This window comes from Athene noctua, chromosome Z (assembly GCF_965140245.1).
Source record: "Athene noctua chromosome Z, bAthNoc1.hap1.1, whole genome shotgun sequence".
Lineage (NCBI taxonomy): Eukaryota > Metazoa > Chordata > Aves > Strigiformes > Strigidae > Athene > Athene noctua.
Genome location: NC_134077.1, coordinates 503,125 through 530,725, shown reverse-complemented (window position 1 = coordinate 530,725; position 27,601 = coordinate 503,125). Strand labels below are relative to the sequence as shown.

General features: G+C 43.1%; 1 protein-coding gene across 6 annotated transcripts in view; it reads left to right on the top strand.

The window, feature by feature from the left end:
- Positions 1-27,601, top strand: part of NEDD4L (NEDD4 like E3 ubiquitin protein ligase) — a 163,559-nt gene that overhangs the window by 69,646 nt on the left and 66,312 nt on the right. For 3 of the 6 annotated variants that reach the window (XM_074931312.1, XM_074931313.1, XM_074931314.1), the window contains exons 3-5: positions 2,375-2,456; positions 7,442-7,480; positions 10,159-10,212. In XM_074931312.1, the coding sequence (XP_074787413.1) occupies positions 2,375-2,456; positions 7,442-7,480; positions 10,159-10,212 (175 nt within the window). Of the gene's footprint in view, positions 1-2,374; positions 2,457-7,441; positions 7,481-10,158; positions 10,213-12,570; positions 14,884-27,601 lie in introns of those variants that run through there. The other 3 variants (XM_074931311.1, XM_074931308.1, XM_074931309.1) reach the window with 2 other exon arrangements.

Here is a 27,601-nt window from a genome sequence, read left to right as displayed (position 1 = left end):
TTACTGTGGTATTTTATTTTCCAAGTAAATTATGCATCTAGTATAATGAACACTCAACTGCTGATTATCACTGTGTGGTGATACTGTCACAGAATGGTATTTTAAATTTAAAAAATAGCAAAGAAACTTATTTGAGAGTGAATCTCTGAATGAATCTGTAATCTGAATGTCTGTTGTTCATCCTTCCTTCAGGAAGCCTTAGAGTGGCCTCCAGTTGACTGTGCTGCAACCCTGGAAGGGAGGCATCGGAGCAGTGTTCCAGCCGTTTCTCCAGGCAGAGGCACTGCTCCCGTTCCACCTCCTGACGTGATAGCTGTCTGCAGTTAGTCTGCTTCTGCAGGATGTTTTTCTCCCATTTGGGTCTTTTCAACATTGAACCCCAGGCTGGTTTGGGTTGGCAGGGACCTCAAAGCCCCTCCAGTGCCACCCCCTGCCCTGGGCAGGGCCACCTTCCACCAGCCCAGGTTGCCCAAAGCCCCGTCCAGCCTGGCCTTGAACCCTGCCAGGGAGGGGGCAGCCACAGCTTCTCTGGGCAGCCTGTGGCAGGGCCTCACCCCCTCACAGGGAACAATTTCTGCCTTAGAGCTAACCTAAACCTGCCCTCCTTCAGTTTAAAACCATTTTTGCCCCTTGTCGCAAAACAGGCCCTAGCAAAAAGTCTTTCTGCATCTCTTTGTATCCCCCCTTTAAATATCGAAAGGCCACAACAAGCCCTCTGTGGAGCTGCCTCTCCTCCAGGCTGAACACCCCCAACTCTCCCAGCCCTTCTTCACAGGAGAGCTCTTCCAGCTCTAGGATCATTTTTGTGGCCTTGCTAGTTTATTCCCTCAAAGAAAGGTTATAATCGAATGTGTTATTTGTGAGTACTGTGGAAATGACACTAGTGTACTTGAGGTTGCTGTGCATGCAGGGTTCCCTTCCTCAGATCCTGTGGGGCCCTTTACTGCTGAGACCTCCCACCAGATGTGGGATCCTTCTGCTGGTGCTGGGAAGGATCTCCCAGACTGTGGTCTCATACTGCTGTCATGGAGCCTTCCTCCACATCACCCCTTTCTAGTAGCTGCTGTCTCCCTGCTGGAAGAAATTCAGAAAATGCAGATTTGGAGGGCAGAAACCTGCAGCACAGCCAGAGCCATAAGCAGCTGGAGTTAGGGTGAAAGCAGTGACCTCCTTTAGTGGCATGTTTTAGATCTGAAAGTTGTCTGACAGAGTGGGCTGTATGGTCTCTGGCATATCTCTACTTCCTTCTCCTTCTGAGAAGAGGGAGCAGGGTCTGGGGGCGAGATCTGAGACCAGGTTTGTCAGTGCTGGCTGGTTGTGGCACAGTGGATGAGACTTTCCCATAAACTGATGGAAAAGAGCTCTAGTGGTGGTTCTACTTACTGCTGCGTGGAGCTCCAGGTAGTGGTTATAGTGCCCCATACTTGCACATTTAATGTTGACTCTGTTTCATTGACTGTGGAAATTGTATTTTAGTGGAGGCTGAAGCATTTGTGCAATTGTGATAGTGTTTGGTCTTCAGTGACCTGGTAACGAGAAGGGCCTGAAAAGCTGGAGCAGGGTTGTGCCATTCAGTAGGGAAGGGGGTGTGGAATGCGGGAGCCCCTTCTTTGTGAAGGTCACCCAGGGTGCAGAGGATGGGCTCAGCGGCTGGAGGGGCTGCTGGTCACAGTCTGGGGGCAGAGTGTGGGTGTCTGTACCCCCGGAGCTGGCCTGCGCGCGACAGTCCGTGTGGCGTTCACTAGCGGGGGGCGCGGGGTCGGTGCGAGGGGCCGGGTGGGGAGCGGGTCCATGGCAGCGTGTGGGGGGCAGGAGACACGGGGGTACCAGTCTCTGTTTGCAGCGGCGCCAGCCAGCGAGGAGGAGGAGGAGACCCACGGGGCTGGCAGGAGAGCTCGGGCTCTGGGCAGGGCTGTCGGAGGGACAGAGGGGCCGTGCCGGTGTCACCGCTGCTAGCGCGGGTCCGGAAAAGTTCCTCAGGATAATCCCCGTTCCCTTTCCTGACAGCCTCGAATGGCTGGTGCCATCGAGTCTTCTAAAAGCCACGGCTCCAACCTTCTCTTGACTCGTTTCAGTGCACTGCCACGTGCATGCTCCTGAGCAGAAGCTGTGTGCAAGTGCCTCTTGTCCGTAGCGCTGGGACAAAGCTGCAGGTTAAATTATCTGTAATGCTACGGTCAGTATTTAATTGAGCATATGCAAACACACATTTTAAATGTTTCAGTAGCTCAATGCAGTTCCTAGGTTTCATTGAAAACACTTTCACTACAAGTTTAGAGCTGCTATTGTTACGCAATGAAATGACAAATTTACATTGAAATTATATTTGACTATACAATTCTATTCCCATTAAATATGATATCTTCTTTTGCAGTGACCCGTATGTGAAACTTTCCTTGTATGTAGCAGATGAGAACAGAGAACTTGCTCTTGTTCAGACAAAAACTATTAAAAAGGTATGTATATGCTCTTTATTATCCTCATGGTTTGGAAAGATTAAGGATACTGGAACTCTGTGACATAATGCAACGCTTATTTAAATTGTTGCATCCATGTATAGCAGCCAAATAACGCTTATTTAAAAAAAAAAAAAAAAAGAAAATAAGAAAAAAGTGCATGCATCTTCAGTGTGTGCGAATCAAACTCATATTTTAATGAAAGACACAGCTAAAACAAAGAACTAAAACTCTGCTTTAATTATCATTTATTTGACTTTTAGCAAAAACAATCATTTAATCTTTCAGAATTTCCCGTTTTTAAAATATTTTCCTAATATGGGAATTTGAAATAGCCAAATGACAGAAGATATACTTGTAAGAATAGCCTAGAAATACTAGAAAGCCTAGAAAAGGCTTTCATTTTTAATTAGAACCAAAATTAAATTTTATTTTCTTAATTTCGTTCCACACAAACAAAAATTCCACCTGGGGATGTTTGTCATTATCAGGGCCCTAAGAATTTAAAAGTTGTTTGTGGGGGGTTTTTTGTCAATTTTTTTAAAATTTACTGGTAGTGATGGCAGAAGAAAAAAGTCATAACATGAATGAAAAGTAAGGGAGAAAATAACGAGTTGTCATTTTTATTAAGATATTTGGAATCAACAGTGACTCATTTGAAATCGATATGGCAAAACAGAATAGTGAGGAAAATTTTTGTTATTGAAAATATAAAATAGAATGTTGCTGTTCTGAAATGACAGATTAGGTGTCCTGAGAAAACTGCTGTGATATCCTGGAAGCATGGAGGATTCAGACAGAACTTTTCACAGGACCCAGGGCATGTTTGATGTTGGAAAGTAAAAGTAATTTTGAAAAGATTTCCTGGTTAACCATTGGCACTTGCTTCATAATAGCATTTTTTCACTGTTGAAAGACATTCGTTATAGCCCATCCAGCTTAGTTTTATGTGAAGTTTTTAGGCATTAAAGATGGTGAGAGAAATGTTAACTTCTCCAAAAAGTGGGACCTAGTTGGTTGCTACAGTAACAGCCTGGGCTGTGGCCGTTTTTGTTTCCTTACATAGATTCAAGATTAACCACCAATTCCATCCAAGGATGCGGGAGGCTTTCTTACAGTACCCTGGTGTTGTAGAGACCCTGCTTCTCGTCCTGCCCTTTCCTGGGATGTAGTAGCACGGAATCAAGTCCTGTTCTTGAAACCGTGTGAGTGGAAATGCTTGGGCTTGAGAGGTCATTTTCAGGCTCCTGGAAATACCTGGCTATTAACATTCTGGTCTAACCTTAACTAACGCGTTCTTGCTGGAGCGCAGGACCGGCTTTGACTGGCGCACTATGGAACAGCCATATTCATGAGAAACTGGTGAATCGGTACCCCTGCGCCTCTGCACTCATAAATCGCTCTTGCGCTGTAAAGGGGAGATGAATAAAGTGAGTGTAGGTGAAGTTTTGTTCTCTCGTTTAAAAAATAATTTGGACCAGTGTAGTAGTTTTGGATCAGTAGCAATGTGGGCTCAGACTTCTCCAGCTCCTAAATGGGCAACTCATTTCATGTGGAGAAGCTCGGTGGAAGTCAGACGTTTGAAGAGTCGCACCGTACAGTCTGTGCTTTCACGGGCTTGTCTGCAGAATACGTGCTTCAGGATTCCTGCCTGAAGAGTAATGGCTTGCTGAAAAATAACTGTCTAGGCCAGTTCTCGTACTGCTTATTTGTTGTCTTGAAGTAGTGTGGCACCTTCTGTTAACTGGGAGATGCCGGAGGATGGGAGGGAGATTTTCATCTTTCACCTTTGGCTTCAATGAAATGGAAGAATTTGGTGTGAGGTAGTGTGAGTGTAGGTGATGGAAGGACCTCTGGAGAGCCTCAGCTGTTCTGTGTCTTTGTGACTAAGATGATAGCAGAGAGGATACGAGGCAGGTCACGAGGGTGCGAGCATCCTTCGGCTTTCGAGAGAAATCTGCTGTAGCAAGCCTGTGAAATGAGGGGAGAGGAGAGAGGAAGCGTGGCATGGATCTAGGACTTTATTGTCTTTCCTCTTGCTTCTTATGAAAGAATGGTGATCACATCCGGAGTTTTTCAATTTCTGATTTTTTTTTAAATTAATTTAAAAATTCTTACTAGAATAGCATAGTCCTTAACTGAAAAGTTGTTGCTGGTATAAAAGCATGACTGCTAAAGACACAGCATGTTAGGCTCCAGCACCCGTGAAATGCAGTGGCTATAGTGCAGAGATGAGGAGAGGTTGAAATGAGAGCCTTAGAGTGGAAATAAGGCTGTCACATCACTGCTGCTCTGAGGTAATACTTACCAGATTTGGATCTGCGTGAAAGGAGAATAAGAAAGTTTTTGAGAAGACCACCATAATTATTATTTTTTTTTAATGTAGTAAAGATATGAAAGTATTGTATTGATTGTATCAGGGAAGAGCTAAACTCATGGATCTCTGCACAACAACCTCTTCTCCTTCTGCATTACCTGTGCACTTGTCTGGCACGTGTCCTGCTGTACAGCAGGACCCGGGTTAGGAGTTACAGCCAAAGGGATTAAATGCACATTGCTTCCTTACTCTGAAAAAATAGTTAATTGGAAAAATTTTCAGATTCATTTTGGCATGATCTAGCTGTGTGGAATTTCTGAGGCTTTCTGTTTTGATTTACCTCCCTTCACACATTCAGCTATTCCAACTGTAAAATTTGATCAATGCCTTGTGTTTCCTTTTGGGGCTGTGTTTCGAGTAGCCTGCTAGAAACGCTCTTCTTTCTGCCCCAGAAAAAGCTGGCTTTGCTGTTTGCTGACCTGTGATCTTGTAGGATGCTTAGTATGTTCTTTAAATTCCGGCTACGAGGTCTGGGATTTCGTGTGCCAGTTCTGTCAGAAGTCTGGATGAAGATGATCCAGGTTCCTCAGTCTGACAGTGCTGGGCTCTGAGGGCTTCACACCAGATGTCACCACATCTGTCTTCGGACAGATCCCCCTTAGTTATTCTGCCTTTCCCAGATGTGATGTCCAACGTAATTTCCCATCTCTGCGAATGCTTAGGCTTCCCACTGAACTGCATTGCTTAGTAGCATCAGTTCTTTCCGTGTTCTTGTTTTATTTATATGGTTGAAAAACCTTTGTGTTTGTTCTGGTATCCTGTGGAAGATCTCGCTCCGCTTGACTCTTGGCAGTTCTTTATCTGTACAATACTTGCCCTTTTTAGGATGTAGCTCTTTTTGCTGATGAGTCTTTCTGTTGTTGTTTCCCTGCTAATATCCTTTCTGAAGTTATTCATGCATTTATTTCTGGAGCCTTTCGTTGCAAGTTTTTCTCCTTTGCTAGGATTCTAGCCTTTGTACTTTCTGACTTGACCTACTAATTGTTTCACTTGTAAAGGTGGAAGAAATTTCTGCCCGTTACCAGGACATTTACCAAAAATTGTGCTACCTAATGCATCAAGTATTTCCTGAAATTTGTATTTATGGTTAAGCAGCATTTAAAATTAATGCATTACTGATGGATATTAGTGCCCTCAAATTTAGTACAAGACCATGCTTCGTTTGTTAAATTACATGGAGCCTCTCTTGCCAGTAACAGCTGCATTTATATAATGAATATAAGTATTTTAAAAGTAATTTTTTTCTCATTACTACTTTTTTTTTTTTTTTTACCTAATACTTATAAGCTCCGTAAGGCAAACAAAGCTGAAAGTTTCTATCAGCCTCCAACCCCTATCCCTGCCCTTCATCTCATTTTATTCTTTTCATCTTCCCTTTACGATGGTCTTTTTTTTCATGAAATATTTTTCTGCTCTGTCATAAGATTGTTTAGAGTAAGCAGGTGGAACTTTGAGAGTACCACTGTTAAGCACCTGCACAGCTAGCTACAGAGGTTGAGAGTTCGATCTTTTTTAATCCTATTTTTTTTGTCCTCCTTTCCCCCCCTACGTTTTCTAGATCAGGGTTTTCAGATTTCATAGTCCCCTGTATGTTGGGTTGAGATTTGGCCCCGGTGTAAAGCGGACAGGAGGATGGACAGCTGTCAGCAGGGCGGGATCACATGGGTGGGTGGGTGGGTGCTGAGCTGCAGTGCCACTCCTGCGTTTCCATTCCGTAAGAGACGCGCCGTGCTGAGCCACGGTGTCCTGGACGTGATAAATCCATTTTAGCTATAGCAGGGAGTTAAGATCAACAGCCAAGATTCTCCTGCTCTGCTATAACAAAGTTTTGGTGGGTGTAGAGCCAATTTCTACTGTCAGCTCTTCTGGTAAATCTCTGCTATGTGGGAGAATGAGGGAATGATTTGGCAGGAAAGCAAAACCATTGGACATCTCATACTTGTTTTTAAACTTATCCAAATCTGAATGGCCCAAATTGTTGTTTGTAGTTCTGATCTCTTTTTTTATCAACTTATTATTTCATGATTGACCTCCCTTCAGATTGCAACCTATATGCATATTTTATTCAGGTTGTTAAAACAAAATTAAAACCTCCACAGGCTTTGGGGAGATTAGGAAGAGTATCATCCCTAGTCAAAGGAAGTAACCTTTCCTTTTATTTATTTTTTTTTTTACTTTTCTGTTTAATTTACAGTATAGATCTGTCCTTATTATTGTAGCCCTAAAGTTGTCCTTGTGTTTAAAAAATACCTTTTTTTTTTTTTTTAACCTGGGTTTAAATGAATCATGAGACTGAAATGTCTTCAGGTTTTATTTCAGTAGGTTTTCAGTGAGTTGCCTTTTACTTCTAGCATCCTATTTATACTTAACATCTATTTTAGGATCATCTGACTCAAATATCCTCCCACGTTTGGTTTACTCAGAGAATTTCTAAATAATTTGATGTCATTAAAAAATGGAAATAAAAATATTAGCACTTTTATTTTTTAATCACATGCTTTTTTTCTCGTTTTGTTGTAGAATATTGTTACTTGCATGCACATTTTGATGACTGCAAAATGGCAAACCTCAAGAAATTTTATGATGTAAATGTTTATTTCTTTTACAGACACTGAATCCAAAATGGAATGAAGAATTTTATTTTAGAGTAAGTTTCCCTTTACTTGCAATCATTATTACAACATGTACAAGTAATCACATGGCATTTTAAAAGCTTGGGAAGAAACTTATTTTTTATTTGTTTATATGTTTATGATGATAAAATGCTTGTCCCAAGGTAATTGCTCTTCACTTTCTATAGTGATGGGGAATGATCAGCAGAAATTGGCATAAGGTTAAGTAGAAATGGACTGTTTCACAATTTGAGATTTTGTTTAGAGTAAGTTTTGAGTTAATTCATCTGACAAAAAATTCATTTTTACTTCAAAATGTATTTTTAGCAGAGCAGGTTTGCTCTGGTTTTAAAATGTTAATGCAGTGGCAAATAATCAGAGTTATTTCCAAGAGCTATGAAATTTAAGTTATCATGGCAAAAAATAATGAAATAGAAATGTAGAGAAGGAAAATAGAAAAATTAATTTCTTTTGGCCTTTGTTACTTGCTAAAAAGGTCAAATACGCTTTTTGTAGTTTCATTTTAATCTTTATAGATCTTGCTTAAAATGAAAACCAAGTTATAGCTAAAACTAATTTTTATCAGAAAAATTTTAAATATTTGAAAGTGGTAAAGGAGGGGTTAGTGATTCTTAAACCCAACATAATATAAATGAGAAGGGTGATAACAACTTTGTTGTTTAGCTGCTGAAAATATTTTTCCAAAGAAGAATGACTTAATTTTACTGCAGCTGTAGCTTTCACAAATGAAGGTTAGGCAGAATTTCAGTGTTTTTTTAACATTTAATCTTAAACAGCTGCTTGAGAAAAGATGTCATTGTAGATTGTTAAGAATGGGTATCGTGTTGGACGTGTTTATAGAACCCTAGGAATTGTGTCTTGCTGGCAGGATCTTTTTGATAGATGGCTCCCGCCAATGTCACTGTTAATGCACGTTTTGGAGGTTTAAGTGGAGTTTTTATTTTTAAACATGTACCAAATAGCTTTTCTGGGTTTTGCAGCTGGGTAATACGTACCTAAAATCATCTTTATCTAATGAAATATTTTGATTTTTATAATGTACTCAGAGGGGAAAATATGGCCCTACACTTTTTAAAGTTGTGCAGAGTCCATCAGAACTATCTTGACACTGAATTATGACTGGGCCTAAGGTTTTCTATTTTCATCGCAATTTTTTTTTGGTGTTTATTATAGAGGTGGCTTTGCCACGGGCTACCGTAAACTACCTGCCTGTAAAAGAGTGTTTCGTAGTGTCATTGTACTAGGAAGTCATTGCCCTGGAATGAGTGTGCTTTATGGTGAGGTGTTCGCCATCGGCTCAGAGGACAAATGACCTCCAGAGGTTACCACCCTGCCCCTGCCCGGGAAGGGCAAGGGAGGGAAGTTGCAGACTCTTGACCTATTTGGTGACATTTCAAGCTCCCCCAGATCTGGTCCCGACCGCAGCCCATCTTTATGAGCCTGCCGAGGTGGAAGGCAGGCTGTAAAGCACAAAGTCGCGTGATTCAAATGAAATACATTTACTTAGGATTAAGCAAGCTTGTTACATACGTTTGTGCTTATGATTTTAACAGATGCTATTCAAGGTAGCCTTTCTAATAATTTACTTGCTCCAGGAAAATAGAATACACAAAACTGACACAATTTGTGTTGCTTACACTACAAGTATAGATCATAGAAACTCTGTTAAAACATCTTGAAAATCCTAACCAATAATGTGAATGTACAAAGTAACACATACCCTTCGGTGTGTCACAGTTCTAGGATTTTCTCAAAACTGAAAAGTCCATCACCACCCCCATGGAATGATTAGTCCGTTGTGGAATATTATTTCTAAGCTTTCTTAATTAAAGAAGTTGGATGTAGTAACAAGTTTTTCTGAAAAAATATATCAAGTGGATCAAGTAGTATAGAATTTTTTTCTTGCTTAATAGTGTGTGTTTTGTCTTCCTGCCAGAGTTGTTTGTTTTTTCCTTTTAAATGTTAGCAGTCTTTCTGCTTAAATTTACTGTAATGTAAATAATTATCTGGAGGTGTATTTGCTGTTTCCAAGTGTTGGAGAGACTTCTGTTGGGTTTTCCACAGGCGTGTGTGATAAACATGCAGTGGTGAGCGACGGACAGTCTGAAATATAGACGATTGTGAAATTCTGACAGAAATGCAGTAAAACTCTTGCTCCCTACAGTTCAGTCGAGCTTTAGAACAAAAACTATCTAGGAGCCCTGATAGTCCCTCCAGCCTGGGCCCTGCTCCCCAAACACAGAGCGTGTCGCTTGGGCCAGGCTGCCCTCCCGGAGAGCAGGCTAACTGTGCTGCTGCGCGCCAGGCAGCTGAAGGCCTCGGGGCTGCGGCGCGGCCTGGGGGGGCCTCACGGGAGGGAGAAGTGGCCATGCTTGCCCAGGGGTGCCCTCTCTGAATTCCCTGTGCCTGGCGCTGCGCGCAGCCTTTCCTCGCCAGAGCTGCCTGTAGGAAGCGGGGCGCACTCAACACAGTAAATGAGAGCTTTTAATGGTAAGTGCTAGGCTGTTTCTAGTTGCAGGAGGGTTTAGAAACAAAGTGTTCTGGTGCTCCAGTTTAAGTAAAATTAGATTTACATAAAACCTGTTAGTTCTGTTCTGTTTGCCTTGGTTTAATCACTGTATGAACTAGTACCTATATATTGTGATCATCAAGCTAATGAACTTAAAGTGACATTATTTGCATTTTCTCATAGGTCAACCCAACTAATCATCGTCTGCTGTTTGAAGTGTTTGATGAAAACAGATTGGTGAGTACTTGTCTTGATGGGGTTTTACTAATCATCAGGCTGTGTAACTCAGCTGACGAAAATAGAGCACGTCTTAAAGGTGTATTTTTACCTGTTGTTTAAGTAGGTGTGGTAAGAAGTGCAGATACGAGCAAAAAAACCATCTGTGTCTGGGACTAACAGTCAGCATTAAACACAGTAGTACCACCCTGCTGGGTCAGACCAAAATGGTCCTCCTTAACCCAGTATTCCGATGGCGAGAACCCCTTGGTACTCTTCCTTAAGCTTCTCCACTGCAAACCAATAAAGTCCCAACCTTTTTAGTCACTTAGAAAGCAGCTGCCCATCCCTGCATCATTTTAGTGTCTCCTCCCTGTACCTTTTAATACTTGTGCATCCTTTTTTGGGATGTGGTTACCAGAGCTGCCCCTTGTTCTCGAGACATGTGTGTATGAAGGTTTAAGGTAATGGTAAAATAAGGCGCTCTGTTATGTTTTCAGTTCTCTGCCTCATAATGCCCAGCATATTTTTAGTGGTTTTAGTCTTGAATTTAATTTGTCTGATGCAGTAGCTCTTCAGAGGAGTCTTCCAACATCTTACTGGTTCTTGCTCTTGTTGTGATTAAGTAGCTAAGGTGTGCACACAGACTTCCCCGGAGCTCGGTTAAGTTTGCCAACGCAGTGGCACGCTGGGTGAATGACTCTGGGGGTTTGACTGTTGGAAATTGTAACACCATCTCTTTGTTCATGAGGTCGGGTATTAACGCTTTCTTGGTTGGGTGCAGTGCAACCTCTGCTAAACTCAGGTGCTTTGTGATTAGGATCAGTGTTGTGAAGATCCTTTTATTCAAATAACCACACGGTATGGAAGCATTTGTCTTCACAAATACTTTCTTTTCCTCTGTCCTATTAAATATAGAGCAAAGAGAAACATACAAGCTGTAATCTGGGTGAAAAGAGGACTTAGAGCCAAATGATTCTGTCTCCCTTTAGGAGGAAGCAAATCTGTGACAGGGTGTATTCAGAGTGGGCTGACTGTGAATATATTTATTGAGATGTAATGATCATAATGACCGCCTGCACGACTAAAACTGTCCTGTACCTTTTGAACTTAAAGGAGATGGTCAGTCAGTTCTGCCCAGGTTTAAGGTCCCATGGCCAGCTGCCCCAGGCCGTGCTGGGGCGGGAGCCCCGTGAGCAGAGCGCTGAGCCCGGGCTCAGGCCCGCGCTGCCGTGCCTGTCCTGGGGCCGGCCGGGCGCGCCTCGCTGGCGGAGCAGGGACGGGGCTGGGGAAGAGCCCTCGCTCGGGCCTGCGGAGTGCAGGGGTTGTGTGGGGACATCCCTGGGCGATGGGAACAGGGCGGCAGTTTGGAAAAAAAAAATCTATACACAACAGCTGAGAAATGCCAGGTTTGGCATACTCGTTTCGGGTATATTGCTTCAGATTTTCAAGTTTCTGTATGCAGTACTGGCCTTACACCGACAGTTTCAGTGCTGCTTTGTTGTTGAACTGTTTTCTGGTGGTTCTTTCTGTGGTCTGACTTCTGTAGACAGTCTGCCCTTGGGCTCGTAACCTGCAAGGGCAGCACCCCGGCGTTTAGGAGCTGTGGCTCTCCTTTGAGAAGGTGTTCTGAGCCACTGACATAGCAAATAATGGGGGGTTTGAGCCACACATTTCCATCAGGTTGTGCTTATGGATGAGAAGACATCGAACAGATTATTTTGGCTGTACCCTCAAGTACTAATTATTAATACTTCCATGACTTTTATCACAAGAACTTTGTTTCTTCTTCATGTTCCCAAATCATCAGAGCACCTTCTGTCTTTGCAGTACACCCTTTCCTTTCTACCCCCCAATCAAAATAGAGACTATATGATACAAGCTTCATCTTTGGTGCAAAGGGAGACTGTGTCCTTGGATAATATGTTTTATCTGAAAAATAAGATAAAATAATATCAGCACCTGTGCTTCCCTAAGGCAGTCTACAGTACTGTTGCTGTGTAGAAGCTGTTCGTGTTTTTTTTCTTGTTGACTCATAGTCCACTCAAAACAATAGGCAATTGTGCTGTCTGTTGGCACTTTTATCGTTTTAAGCTTCCATTTCTCTTGTGATTGGTCGTTTTCTGTCTTTTGAAAACAAGCTGCTTGCAAACAGAGGTTTAAATGTCTGGATAGAGTACTGACCCTCCACCTACGAATTTTCAGAGCTGTTGACAAAACCTACACTTCCAAGTTCTCCTAGGGAGCAAATGTCCGTGTGTTGAAATGAAGCTACCCTTCTTGCTAAACAGGGTTTCTTTTCTCCTGTGTGCTACATGTGGTACTGCAAGCACACTTCAAACGTGAGTATCCTCGGAGCACAGAGTTTCTGCATTCTAGCAGAGCTTATTTAGGGTGGGTGTTTTACCTTTTGGTGTATCCTTTCTGTCTGTTCTTCTTCTGAGTTCTTTTGGCTCTTGGAGAGCGTAACTGTATTCCGTGCTGGCAATCACACTCATGGTAATATTGCTAACTTTCTCACTGGAGGCTGGCCAGCAATGGGCAGAGTTTCTGTACGGTGTTTTAAGACAAATTGGTACAAAACGACTTGCAACGCCCATCTCTGGTTTTCCCTTGCCGTTACTGCCTGGTAAAACTGAAAAGGAAACTTTGTCTCCTGCCATCTTGCACATTTCTGCTGGTTTTATTGCGTGAGAAATCTTTGCCATATGTATGATTGCTTTGTTTCTTGTAGCTTTTAATTATTAAAAGGGACCGTGCAGGGTACTTAGGTTATATTGCATTTGTAGGGACAGTGTAACAGTTGTGGCTTTTTAAAGGCAAGATGTTTGTTGCTTAATCACGTTAAGAGCACAGTTAAAATTGAAAGCATAACCGTGCTATATTTATTCATGTTCTGCCATGATAGCCTAATGCTGTAACATACACCAAAATGTAAAGCTTGAAGTAATTTTTCTCATTTGCATGTGGAGTTGACTTAAACTTTTAATACTAAACCGAAATGGTTTTGTTGTAGTTAAATTTTTGTGCGCGTGCTTTGTACAAATGTGCCTGTGAATACGATGCGGCGGAGATTTATAGCGGTGCCGAGTGTGCTTGCTGCCTGAGTCAGCTGTGAGAGCTCTCCCGCTGGGGCCGCTCCTCTCTGATGGAAAAGGAGCAGCTGTGAAGGTGCTGTTTCAGGCTCTTGCTGGCATTAAAAAAAAAAAAAAACAAAACCAAAAACCAACAAAACCCCCACTAGCTTACATTGGAGAGGGGGAACCGGGCCACGTGACTCCCACCATCCTACCCTATGTCACCGTGTGTAGGAGCGCTGATTGCTCTTACCCAATCATGCCTGGAATGCTGCTTGCCACTTGGGCTATTTCTGCTATCTGTCGCTATCAGGGCTGCAGTGCTAACAGTTTGGCAGATGGGACACTTTTTCTTGGAGTTTATGTCTTTGGTTTTTAACTTCTGGCAGTGCCTGAATTGTTGCTGTTCTCCCTCTCCTTTTCTCCTCTCTGTAAAACCATGGCCCATCGGCTGCGGTTTCATTTTGGCTCTGGGCGAAGCAACACAGCCCCCGAATCGGAGATCCTCGACCGGGAGAGAGAAGATGACTTTTTCATGGCATTCCACACTTTGCCAAGAAGAAACAGTCCTCACGCTTTCTCCCGACACGGAGCAGATTTGGGTGGTGGCGGCGATTTGCAAGAAGAGGGCTCCTTAAAGAGGAGCACATCCATGTTTATCCCCCAGCTGCTGAACAGCATCGATGCGCGTCCAACGAGAAGCTCCTCCATGCAGATCTCTCTCCAGCGCAAAGCTGCCAACGGCTGCGCGGATGAGTGTGCAGCCCTGGAGTCTCCCGAGGAGACGCTTCCCTGTAAATTCTCAGACTCCAGGGAGCGTTACGCATCCCCTGTTGAAAACCATTCTTCTCCTCCAAGCAGTCCAGAGGTGGCTCCTGGAAATTCTCCACCCAGGCTGACAGAAGAGTTAGGGCAACAGATTAATGGAACTGTTTCCTGTAATCACAGAATATTTTGTTCTATTCCTTCTAATAACCAGAGTGAGGATGCTCCATCAACTACCCAAGAAGATGAGGCAAATGAAGCAGCTTCAGGTTTAAACATGTGTGGTGTGAGGATTCAGCATCGGGCTTCAAGTGCAGACGTGCCTCAGGTTACCCTACTGCCCTTTGGTACCGAGGCGCAGAATAACGCTCCCACCCCTGAACCCCGGCGTTGGTCTTTGCAACATGTGCCAGATATGTCAGCAAATTCAGGGAAAAAGTTCTTTGTGCTCCAGTTACAGCAGCCGCAGGCAAGTGGTGCGGGTGCAGGAGGCGAGTATAACTTTGGCTTTACTGGAACAAAGGGGGACCGATTGGTCAGGTATCCTCGGATACGGCTAGAAAGGAGTACGTCCTACCCTGTCCAGCCACCAGCGGAAGAGATTGGCCCCACGGATGATGGATTGAGTTCAGAACCGCACGGAAACGGCAGGAACGGGTCAGAAATATCTAGAAGCAATTCAGTAGAACGGATTCCTCAAGGGCAGGGATGCTTGTTTAAAATCAGACCAGATCAAAACACGAGGCAGCAGCACTTCAGAATTCTTGTCACCCGTGGCCCTGAAGAACAAAATCAGGTGGTTGGTGAAGAGGGTGGCGGCAGCCCTGGCCCCGCAGCAGCCGGCACCGCGGTAAGTACGATGCTGCGTGTGCTTTGCTACCAAAACACTGACTTGCCATACAGAGGCTTGAGGCGACTGAAGCACTTCCACTGTTAGTGCTAGAATGTTCTGCATTTCTCTGGAGCAAGCCACAAATCAGCTCTATTTCTAATCTAACATAACTTTGCTCTCAGTTATGATTACATCCAGTGTAATATTTTGAGCTCCTAATGTCACACGTTTCTTAATTCAGTGTTACATCAGCTGGAAAGACTTTTAAAAATCAGAACATTCAAATGGCAAAGTAATTGTTTGTGTTAATTTAGCTGGCTGAGACCTTGCTGCATGAGGAATTCTTCATGCACTCTGTTTATAAAAACAAATACTTCAACACCTTCTAACTATAATGTACACATCTGTGTACCTCTACACGGGTTTAAAATGTGTATTGTAATGCAATAGTGGCTAAGCCTAGAGAAAACTTAAAAGAATTCCAGTCAAGATACTGATTTAGATGAGGTACCAAGAAATTGGGGGGGGGGAATTCTTTCTTGATGGTTTGGGGTTTTTTTTTGCCTTGTGGAAATTAAAAACATGTCCTGCTTTTTGTGTGCCACGAGTCCTATCAAACAACCGTACAAGTGGCTTGGCACAACTTAGTGAGCTGTCTTGTTTGTATTTGCCTTAATTTTGCTTTAAGATAACAGAATTAATCTGCTGGTTTTTCTTTGTTATAATGGGAGAGGACTGATGTGTTATGTTTTTAAGCCACTTTTAAAAAGACCAAAGTAGGAATGAGACTTAAGGGTTTAGATTAGTCATTTGCTTAAATTGCTTTCCTGTGCAATTTAACACTGCCCACTTGAGTTCCTGAGCTCAGTGATGCTGTATATAGAATAGTAAGCACTCTGTCTCCAGCTGTGAAAACAGATTCACTAGAAGAGATTCTGGTCTGCGTTACTTGTGTGTTCTCCTTCTCCTGCGCTTTCGTTCAGTGAAATGTAGCACAGAGAGACAGCTGCTCGCTGCAGCAGGGCCATAGGATGACTCTGCAGCTTGCCTGTGAAAAAGCTGATAGTCTCCAAGTTATTCCTGTATAACCTTCTTTTAGCTCTTCCGTAGACACTGAGAGTAGAAAATCACAATCCCTAAGCTTTTATTTTTAAAAAGTAAAATTTAAAAAAAATAGGTCCCTTGCCAGTCTAGGTTTTATCTCAGTCTCTATCAGCTGGCAGTTCTGTGAAGTAGCATATAGTATCTGTGCTGCCAGCCTGAGAACCTTTCAGCAGGAAAATCTGGAATGCAGAGACTTCACTGATTTTACTCTTCATTTCACTTTCATGTATGCAGTGCAGTATGTTAAGTGTTCTCGTACTAAAACGGATCTAAATCTCATACTAAAAATGAAATTGGGAAAAAAAACGTATGTCAGATTCTCCTTTTCCTATTTATTATCCCTTGTTTCTTTCCAGTAATAGCTGTTCGTGGAGAACCACCGTAACCGACGGTGTGAGTAGCTTCAGTACCAAACCTAGTGCAAAAGCACCAGAGGTTTACAGACCTGTGGCACTCGCAGGGAGATGTGCCCCGCTCTCTCTGCTGTAGCTCTCCTTTTCCTAAAGGATCGACCCCCCAAAGTCTCTTCTTTGATCTTCACTCTAGTACTGAGTCACATACCAAAGACTTACTTCAGTGTTTCCAGAGCAGAATTTTGAAATTTGTTTCCGTGTGCTCTTAGTTTTAGTTACCATGTGAAATCAATTTAGTCAGCCATGAAGCGTGGCAGTCACAGAGGCTCTCAGTCCAAATGGGACTTGCATTCTTTAGTGCAGAAAGCTTCAAAACTAAAGAATTAACTGAAACTTAATACTTTTTCTTCTGGTGTTCTCTCATATTTGTAGTAAGCCCAGAAATATTGTGGGTAGAGGTGATTGGCTAGGCGAGATGCCATGGGAAGTGTGGGGAATGAAAGCATTTTGGTGAAAGTTTTGCTTTATTTTGTCTACATAGAAAACATCCTTTAGTGAGGTGCCATTTTTAATCTATCCCACAGAAGTTTCTTTGGAGAACTTATGCTGCCAAGTAAGGATGTGCCTGAAATATTTGTTCTGCTAAGCTGAGGGGAGAAGTTGCCATGTTTTATAGTTGTTAGTGTAAAAAAAAATAAATTATTCTAGACTCTTCCAGTGAAACAAGTTTGTGTGTATTTGATTGATATAGGGCATGGGCCCGGGGCTGTAAGCAGCAGCTGCTACAGCCTTATTTATCTTGAGTGAAAACATTCAAGCGGGCGTCTGCAGTCCTACTGCTACCAAGTGTTTATGACCTTTCAAATATCTTCTGTTTTAGACAGAAGCGGTTTCGGGCAAGCAGGATGTATTTCATTACAAGCCATTATAAAATATTAAGTCAAGTATGAGCTTATGTCCAATTGTGGAAGATTTTATTTGGAAGGCTTGTTACAAATTCTTTTGACTCCTATATTTTACGTGTAATGCAATAGGCTGCTGCTAAGTGTGTGAAAGTATCGCAGCATATAACAAATACATTGTTTGTATTGGGGTGTGTGAGTGCATAGCTGTATTTGTGGGAAACACTTCAAAAATCTCATGTATTGGACAACTGTTGTAGAGTCCTGACAAAGGCATCTTTGTAGTGATAAAAATACAGAGTGCCCTAACAAAATGTTGGAGTGGTAGTACTGAATTCATTAACAAACAGCAGCGGCAGCTCTCCACTCTGCAAGTCTGCACTTCTCAAACTCAGCTTTTATCTTCCTTTCTTAGAAATAATTTTAGAATTAATATTGTTGTGAAAGTACAGAGAATCTACTCATGCTCCTAAGATACCATCTGGGATTGAGGCGTGTAAACCGAGAGGAGCAAGCCGGGATAAAGGCAGTTCAGCAGCCACGGAGGGACAAGTACCCTGTGTCGCACAGCGCCTGTAAGGCTTGAATGTGGGCACCTAAGCCGTGTGCCTCGTCCAGGCTGGTGCCACGGGGCAAACCAGCCACCGCTCGCCTAAACTCCAGCTGGGACACTGTTAGGCAAAATGCCCTTTATGTGAAAGTGGAAGCAGGGCCGGGAGAACGCCTGCGGTCGCGTGATGGCTTTCCTAGGCACTCTGTGGAAAGTGGTTAAAAAATCAGTCTGAAGAACATGGAACTCGGTGGAATTAGGGAACTAGAACTCTGCTCCTCTGCTGCTGCCTCTCCCAAAGGCTGGAACGTCCGCTTCCCTGCCTTCCTCTGCCCTTTTTCATATGTCATGCAGAACTTGGTGCTTCTGTTGATACCCTCAATTTTCGTTCCATTGCTTTAATGAAGTGCTTTCCTGGGAGACCTCTGCCTGGCAGTGGGCTTCAGATGTGTCTGCGGGGAGTTCTGTGTTTGATCAGGAATAATTTTTACCCCCTAGAGCAGAGTCAGCTACTGTTGATAAAACTGTGTAGGGGAAAGGCAGAGTTGTTTACTAATTTTTAGAAGGATTCCAGTAATTAGCAACTCACAATTACATGATTGCAGTGCAGACGAGGAAAAATCTTTAACTCTTATTCAGAATCATATAATACTGCATTTTAATGCATTATTATCACATAGAGCACAATGGATTTTGGCAGTTGATTTTTTCTAGAGGGGATGAATGCTCCTCTTAGTTCTTTTGTTTCAGTCGCCACTTTTCTTCGTTTCAGTGATACTTCAGTGTAGACAGGTTGCTAGTAACCCCTCCTTACCTTGGTGACTTCCTGCAGTTTGGAATAGATTTTTATGAGGGCAAGACTTTGCAAAGATTACACAGTAATCCACTCAGAAAGTCGCTACTACTAGGCAAGTCTAAAACCTTGAATCATCCCCTTTTGTATCCCACTAAGAGAGCTATGAGTTGAATTTGTTTAATTGTATTGGGGATTGATTATTTATTTGTGGGTAAGAGAAAGCAGGTCAGTGAGATTGCTGATTGATGTAGAGGAACTGCTGGTGAAAATTTCCTAGTTTCGACAGTGTTACTAGAACAGTATCTAATGTTGAATTCTGTATATGAAAGATGCACAGTGCTGTTCTATCTAAAGAGATGGAAATGTATTTCTAAAGAATTCAACACTCTATAGACCCTCCTTGCACAGTGAAACCCCACTACAATATTTCTGCCTTAATTGGACTGTGAATTAGTATCAGATATATAGGAACTTATGTTCAGAATAACTGAGCCATCAGCTGTGTACATTGACAGCAATTTGCCAGAAAAGGGCTGTGATCGTGACATACCACATCATATATTGCCACATAGAAGGGAAAAAATGCCAGTTAACTTGCCTTATAGGTCGGTGTTTACTGTTACCCTGGTTTTGGTCAAAAGCTGTTGACACACCGTGCTCTAATATTTGCACAGCCTATGATACAGAAGTCTCGGGATAGGATTTTTTTAATGGCTGCGAGAAGTGAAAGAAAAGTGAAATAAACTTCATTGTTCGCAATCCTTTGAATTTGTAGAGGAGCTTCTGTTGGCCACATCTTTAGGCCGTATTTCTACATAGTAGTTACTTTCCCTGTGCGTTTGTTTCACATTTGTAGTCTGTCTTGGATCCAGTGGGTTGGAAAAGAAGCAGTTCCACCCTGCGGCCCGACCCAGCCCTAAGGAACGAGCAGCAGTTGTCTGTACTTGCTCCGTGCGAAGCCATCGCTGATAAAGCACGTACCACTGTATGACAGTTGCAAAGGGCACTGGAGGAGTAACCCTCTGAGCTTTCACCGATGTGTTTGCAAAATAAGAGATGTTTTCATTAGTGTGAAATTCAGTTCTGGACTGAATTTTCTGATTTTTTACTTTTGTACATACACTGATCCATTTCGTTAAAAAAAAAAAAAAAGATCCTTCAATGTTTCAGTGTAAACTATGGCAAAGTCTTCAGGTCTCTTTCCTGAGATGGCACTGAGACACCAGATGGTTTAGGTATTGCTGATCAGCCCAAGGAAAACTGTTGGAAATTTTTAATGATGAAGTAAAATGAAAAATTCAGATAACCATTGCCAGGATTTATTTGTTTCAGGTTAGTTAATGCAGCCTTCATTTTCTCTTGGAGTGTTGCCCTTCTTGCCCACTCCTGCGGGCACTCCCCAGCCTGTCACTGACGCAGCATTCAGCACTTAAGGAAGTGTGTCATTCATCATCTTTAACTAGCCCCCAGGCTGACACTTTAGGCCTTGAGTTGCTATGGGAAATGGTGGTGCTTTTGGATTGGAAAAGAGGTTTAATTGTTTCCCTTATAATTTCTGAACCAAGACAAAGTGTCTGAGAACTCCAGAGAATACAGACAAAAATGGGAGAAATCCTGTTCCGAAGGAACTTGCCTCCCGCTCTCCAGCTGCCTGTCCTGTTCCCGTGTGGGTGATGCAGGTGCTGGGACCTGCAGTCACTCCGTTAAGGTCGGGCGTGCAGAGCGCAGGCATCCTTGGTGTCAGAGGCTTTCCTCCTGTCTGCCTGTTCGTCCGTCCGTGCCGGTGCAGCAGCAGTTACCGGTGCAGGACGTTAAAATCCCATGTGTGGTGCTGAGCTGCGCTGAGCCGTGCTGAGCTGCGCTGAGCCGCTCCCGCCTCTTCGTTCAGAAGCGACTGCCGAGCGCGGTACGGCATCCCGAGGGGTACAAAACAGGGAGAGACAAATTGTTAACAGTTTATTTGTTAGTCTTTGTTATACCGAGAGCACGTTCTTGAAAACGTGGAGGTCTTCTAAACCAGGCAAAAGCTGTGTCAGAAGCAAGTGTCTCTTGCCAGGGCAGCCGCTGGGTCCAGCCGCCCGCGCTCGGGTGCTGGTGTCGCAGCCCCATTCCTCTGCCGGGCTGCCCAGCCCTGATGCTACACGGTGACTTTATCTGTACATGGCACACAGCTGAGCTTGGAGACCTCCTTCGGGCCTCGCTGCCTGGGCTCTAATAGGCGTTTCTAGAACATAATTCATGTTGCCCTTAGCTAGATGTTTAAAATAGCTCAAATGAGCAGTGCTATGAATTTCCCGTCTCTCCGCCTGCTATACAAGGAGTGCAGATGGCTATCTGGAAAGCCTCTGTTCTGTGCAGATAAGGACTTGGTTGACATCTGCAGGTAGAGGTGATGAATTCCATCCCTCGAGTCTTTTTAGGTTTTCTATCAAGGACGAAATCAGTTCTTGTTCCCTCCTCTCTGCTCAACAAACCTACCTCTAGGTTGTACTGAAAGGGATCTCCCCGACCACAACAGGCTGTGTCCAGAGATAACCTCCTTTTTCATCCTTTTCTGTTCAGGGCTCTGCTGTAGGTTACAGCCCCCTTCGGGCCTTTCCTTCATGTGTAACTGCCCCCCACCCCCAGAGTCACCTGGACCCTCCTTAATGAGCCTTCACACCAGCTTGCACATCTGTTTGTAAAAGATCTTCCCATCCTGGAAGGGGCAGGCTGTTGTGTTCAGACCTATAGAGCAGAAGCTAGTTCTACAAGAAGGAAAGTACCAAGGGGCAGGCTGATTTGGGGGTTTTTCCTTTTATTTTTCATGAATTTGGGTTGGTGGTTTGGGGTTTTTTTTTCTGTAAGTGGAGGACAAACAGCACACTGTAAGCAGTGTAGATCAGCTTGCAGAATCAAGAAATCCATCCATAATTGTCAGTCAGGTTTTCAGGGAGTTGAGAATTGGCAGTGCTGTCTTTATCCCTACACAGTCTCAAATTTCCCTGGGAAATGATTCTGAATTTTATTAGACTTCATTGTTAGGTGTTTTTCTTCCTGAAAGCTGTATGTTTTGGTATTCTTCTGTAAAGAAACTTCAAGCAGAAGTGCTGGAAGTAACATCACTTTTTTAACAGCAGTAACAAGCTATCTGCTATTTGCTCCTGCATGGAAAAATTGTATGCTGAGTTTCAGTACACAGTGATCTCTTTAAAGCTGAGTTTATAAGGCCCTCAGTTTATAATGGAAATGCTGACACAGTCTTAACACTGAAGGTGCCAGCCAGAGCAGCTTTGATATAGAAAATTACAGATAATAAACCAGATAGAGAGTCTGGATTGCTTTTTTGTCCTATTCAGCTGTTTTCCTATTTGAGAAAAGCTATCAAGTAGTGAGGAGTTTAGGAATGTGCATGTTTTATGCCTGTTCTAGTTCAAAAAGCTATTTTGAATCCAAATCCATCCTGTTTACTTAGTTTCTACGTTATATCTCAGTGTAAAATGTATTACTGCATACATTTATCTAAAATCTGGTGCTTTTATCTGTTTTTTCGTCTAATAGGATGTCATTGGTAGCTTCCAGAAGTCAGCAAAATAGGTTAATAAAATCAGCAGTATGACCATGCAGGTTTCTGTCTCCAAAAATAACAAATAAATAAAAAGGGAAAAACTCACTTTGCTCTATTTAAATCCTCTGATATTATAAACTTAGTAAAATGCTGGGCTGTGTTTTATATATTGGGAAAAGCTAATTCTAGAGTTAAAGTCCCCGGCATTATCACCACCAGAATGCCATTCCGGTTTGCAGGTCTGTCGTGTGCTGGCTCCTCAAGCCTTGGGGGCGAGGGAGTACACTGTGTTGGAAGTGAAAGTCAAAAAAAAATATTTTCTTCTGACTAGATGAGTTGTGCAAATAAAATCCATACTGCACTGTGTACTGCGGGGTGAGTTCAGAGCGGGTCAGCTGCTCTGGTACAAGGCTTCATCTTCCCCTTCACCCGGGTCAAAAGGAAGAACCTCTCGGGTGACTGACGTTTCCAGGCTGTATCTCACCCATCCTAGAAAACAGTAGGAGACTATAAACGTTGTGGTATGGTCGGATTTTTATCTTCAGTAAAAGAGAGATTCAGCTGTAAATTTCTGACCTGACTGACCTACCTGTCAGTTAGTTGTTGAAGTCTTAAGAGTGTTTTTTAATGGCAAAGAATAATATACAATCACTGTTTATAATAAATAAGGCAACGGGAGCCTACATATTCAGCCTTAACTTTCGTATTCAACAGATTGCTGGAGCATAAAACTCTGGAGTGTGGTATTTAGAAACACACAAGCATAAAACTCCAGAGTATGGTATTTACATGCTTTTGTTATTGAGAATAACCTACTTTAAAAAGGAATGTAATCATCAAACAGTGAAAATCCTTTCAAAGAAGACATTAGAGGTTGATAATAATCCTCCTGGGGAAAGTTAGAGCCTAAGTTTTACCTTAAGTGAGTGCTTAGAAGATTTTATGTAATTTTTAAAAAACAGAAATAAATTTTTTTTCAGCTCTTAAAATTATTTCTACTCCACATCCTGTAAATAAAAACCACAGCATGTCAAGAAGTGGAATTAGCATTATTATTTAAGGGATTATGTTAAATCACAGTTATTTAAAATATTTATGTTGCTAAATAAGATTTAAAGCATTATTGTCAAAGCTAAGAATTTTATCCATTATATTTTGCACATATCCTGGATAGTGAAAAACTCTAATACAAGTTTTGTGCATTTTACCGGTAATACTTTAATCTTTTAGTACTTAGTGTTGTAAAGACTTTGAATTACAAATATGCTAACGATTTGGTTAGTTGAGATCTGCTTCAAGCATGGTTTTATATTCACAGAGTCATATTACCACAAGACATTTATTTGTTTCAAATTCCATGGAAGTGGAACTAAACTTTATTGTTGAAAAGTTGAGCAATGTCTCCTTCAGCGTACGCACCGAGTCCTGTGCTCTCTCCAAAGGTCTGTCAGCGGAGGCTGCTGTAGTTGCCGTGTTACTAACACTTGGGTATTTTTAGAAACTATCAGAGAGTGCTTGCCAGCACACTGAATTAATAGAACCACAAGTGAACTATTCTTGTTGGGAAAGGGCCGCGGTATATTTGGTGATGCAGCTTGCAGGTATGTGGCAGCGTGTTTACTCACACTCAGCCTCCCTGAGCTCAGCAATCCACAGGATGGATTTCCAGCCCTAGACTGATTCATGAAGGGCTTTTTTTAATAGTGATGTTTTAAGTCATAGGATTGCAGGAAATGCTCTACCAGGCACACAAATCAAGCTACAGAGTAACTCTGACAGATTTTGTGTATTTATATAGTTTCCAGTCCTTGTGACATTATCAGCTTTCCCGATTCACTTCCAGCCTTGCGAAAGGTCCTCTCTGAAGTCGGAGCGCTTTGTGCTGCCGTGTGACTCGCTCTGTGCAGTGAGTCAGAGGAACAGGCTTCTGTTCCCTGCAGGCTGAGATAAAACCTGCCAAACAGAAACGAGAATCTAGCTGGGTGAAAGAGGGGTAGGGATTGCTTCCTGTGAAGGACTGAGCGTAACTGCTGTGAACTGAAACGCTCAGTGAAGATAGCAAAGGGGTCTGTTCCAGGAGGTCCAACTCGGGGGTTTCATGCAGACTCAGCCGTGTGAGGTTTTGGCTGTTGTAGGGTTTGAAGGTATATGGCTGAACCTTGACCGGTGTTGGGAATTCTGCCATCGGCTTCAGTATGGCTGAAGCTGCCCTCATGAACTTCCTTTCACTGCTCTGTTCTTACATTTATCCGTAGTCATTCCAAAGGCTTCAGCTTCACACTCAGCTCTTCCGAGGTAGAGAAGCTGCTCGGACTGACCACTCGGAGGTCATCTTCGCCGTAGGTGCGTCCACGCTCAGACGTGCCTCTGTGCGTAATCACGCGTCCGCCGAGCGTGGGACCGAACCCCGCAGTGCGGCGGCAGCGCCAGCCAAGCCCTGCTGGGGCACGGCGGCAAACAGCCGGCCCCTTCAGCCAGGAGGAGGGGAGCCAGAGCGCGGGCAGGGGCAAGCTCTGCCGGAACAATGCGCCTTCCAAGCACACTATTGTCTGGTTGCCGCTGGGAAAGCTCGCCCGTCGGCAGAGCTGCGCTGCAGAATTCATTTGCTCAGCAACGAGTCTGTAGGTCTCGGCGTACCGTGTATTTCAGTCTGTTCCCTGCCGACAGATGAGCACTCAGAAACTTCTAACATCTTCAGAAGTGGTAGCAGGTCCTCCAGTCCTCAGGACTGTGCCTGTCAAGTTCTGCAATTATCAGTCTTTCTGCATCATTGGAGGAGTTTTAAATTGTCGCATACTTTAAAGTTCCTGTATTGGCAACATGCTGCAGATTGTCTGCTTTGTCTCCTGCCCTAGATAAAGTGCTATCATTAAGCTCTGGGGGGAAAAAGGGGAAAAAAACAAAACCAGTCTGAACTGTAAACTGAGCTTTCTCTGAACATTCTTCGTGGGAAAGATTCAGCAAATGAATGCTACTGAATGAAGGAAATGTGCTGAAGACAGTTTTTCATCTAAAAGGACAATCTGTACTCTCAATAAAAGGTTGCTTCTATTTGCGTAGCAACCATCAGGGAAGAAAAACTGTTTTGAAGGAGGCATTTAAATCTGCCTGCATTTTCCTGGCACTACACAGGCTGATACACCTTTGAAAAGGCAGACTTTGCTATTTCTCTGACAGTGACATATTGATGTACTTAAATATTTGCTTGTTTTATTAATTTACATTCAGAAATATGTTGAAGATTTTTCTCCTGATTCCAGGAGGAATGGTATTATGGTTCAGTAAGGACCTCAAAAATAGATATTTTATTTTAAGACTAATCTTCTGATTCTGAATTGTGGAAAACAGATCTGATACCAACTCTGTGGTTACTTTCATCCCAGCGTATGTCCACCGAGTAGTCAGTCTCTCTTCTTGTTCCTGGTGTTGCTGCCCTTTTGCCCTCCAGTCAGTTGTGTGCAGTCACATGTACAGCCCTAAAACAGAACGAGGAAAATGAGGAACATCAAGAGTTACAATGGAAGTAGTTTAAGACATAATTACCAGTTTGGATGTAATCCAGAGCCTAAATGTGCTTTTGTGAGTCAATTCTGGGCATAAAAATTTCATAACGAAATAGATTATATTTCCGTTTTCAAACGATTACCTCTCTTTGAAGTGAGGCCGTGTACTAATGACTTCTGAAAGTTTTCAGTAATACATGAAGTATGAAATGCATAAAAAGCAGCTACAATTTGGTGCTTAAAGCCAAAACCAGAGAGGTTTTCGAAATCAGTTAATTTGTGGAGACGTTATTTGAGATCTTTTACATGATTTTCATTTATTCTATTAGAAGATCTGATCTTAAGCAAAATATGATTTTTTTTGTTCTTTGCAGATGTGGGCTTTGTGGGTAACGATACAGTAGTTGAGCACGGGAGAACCTTACAGTAACTGTTTAGATGTGGGAAACTGTTCTTAATAGGTCAGGTTTTCTCTGATGTCACCATTTTTAATATCTTTCTGGCCTTGCAACATCCGCCCTAATACAAACAGCTGGAGTTAAAGCAAACCGTACCTGCCTCATATTTAATGAGAGAAGCAAAAGCAAAACTGTCTTACTGTTGCCATCCCCACAGTAGACCTTGTGGTGGCTTTGGTTTGGGGAATTAGCATTGCGTTGCGCTCAGGTTTTGGTATTTAGTTTTCTGTTAAATTAGGAGAAATAAGTGGGTGGATAAGTGTTTCTGTACAGAATTTGGTTGTTCTCCCTATATAGACTTGTAAATACTTGAGTTCGTTACAATTAACTGCCCAACTTTGCGGAGTGTATCTGTACATAAAAATGTAAAATATTTGAATTTTCTATTAACTATGCGCCTATGGAGACGCATCTTCATCCCACAGTAGGACCTGATATCTTTGAAATTTATCAATCCTGCCCAACTTTTCCTGATACTAAAAACTGGGTGTTAGTACAGTACCCATCGAATTTATCACTTATTTGGAGTTATGGAGTATGACCTTACCTTAAGTAGTTCCCGTGTCACGGAGCTAAGAGCACACGGGACAGAGAGGGCAGTTGAACTTTCTAACCGCGGGGAATGTGACCGGGTACGTCTGCTGGAAGGCGCTAGGCAGGACAAGGCGCCTTTGCTCTGGGGAGCCGGGCTCTGGGGGATCTGCAGAACACGCTCGTCCCCAGGAGCCTGCCCGTGATTGCAAAACACTTGATTCTTTTTGTATCTGTGGTGATCAGCATTTGTTACGGATGTACTGGTTCCGTGACCCCCCCGCTCGCTGCGCTGACCCTGTCGGTGAGCAGCAGGAGCCGGGGCTCTGGGAGGTGAGGGAGCAGCGGCTGCGGGCGGGGAGAAGGTTCCCTGCGAGTTCACGCTGTGGTTGCAGGCAGCAGGTCCCCGTAAACAGCCTCTCTGTCCCCAGGCTGCAGAGCGCTCTGCCTGCTTTCTGCCTTTGGTTTTGTCCCAGCAGTGCTGGACTGGGCCGGTGACATCAGCTGCCTCCTGTGCCGGGTGCCAGCCCAAACAGATGGGGGACGAGGAGGGGAAAGGAATTTGGTGTGGCCAGTCTGCAGCGCCAGCTCGCTCTCCACGGAGCTGGTGTGTGTGTTTCCCTGCTGAGGTCTCCTCCCGGCGAGGTTCTGTGAGCTTGGAGTTGGAGGGAACTCCTCCTTGCCTTTTGTTGTTACGTTCCCAGATTTTATGAGGATTAGCATTTCCGACCAAACATTTGCAGCAAATATTTCTGGAGTTCTGGTCTTCCTGCTTTTTGTTATAACAAATTTAGAGTACAGAAAGAGCAACTCATGGTACAGAATTTCAGGATACAAACAACTGGAAGCTGATTTTAAAAAAATACTCACGACATGAAAAAAAAACCTTTTCAAGGTTTTTTTCCTCCATGTTCTTTATTTTTCACCATGTGAGATCATCTTACCAGTTACCCTACTGTGTTTTTATGACTGAAATTTAAATTAATTACCCA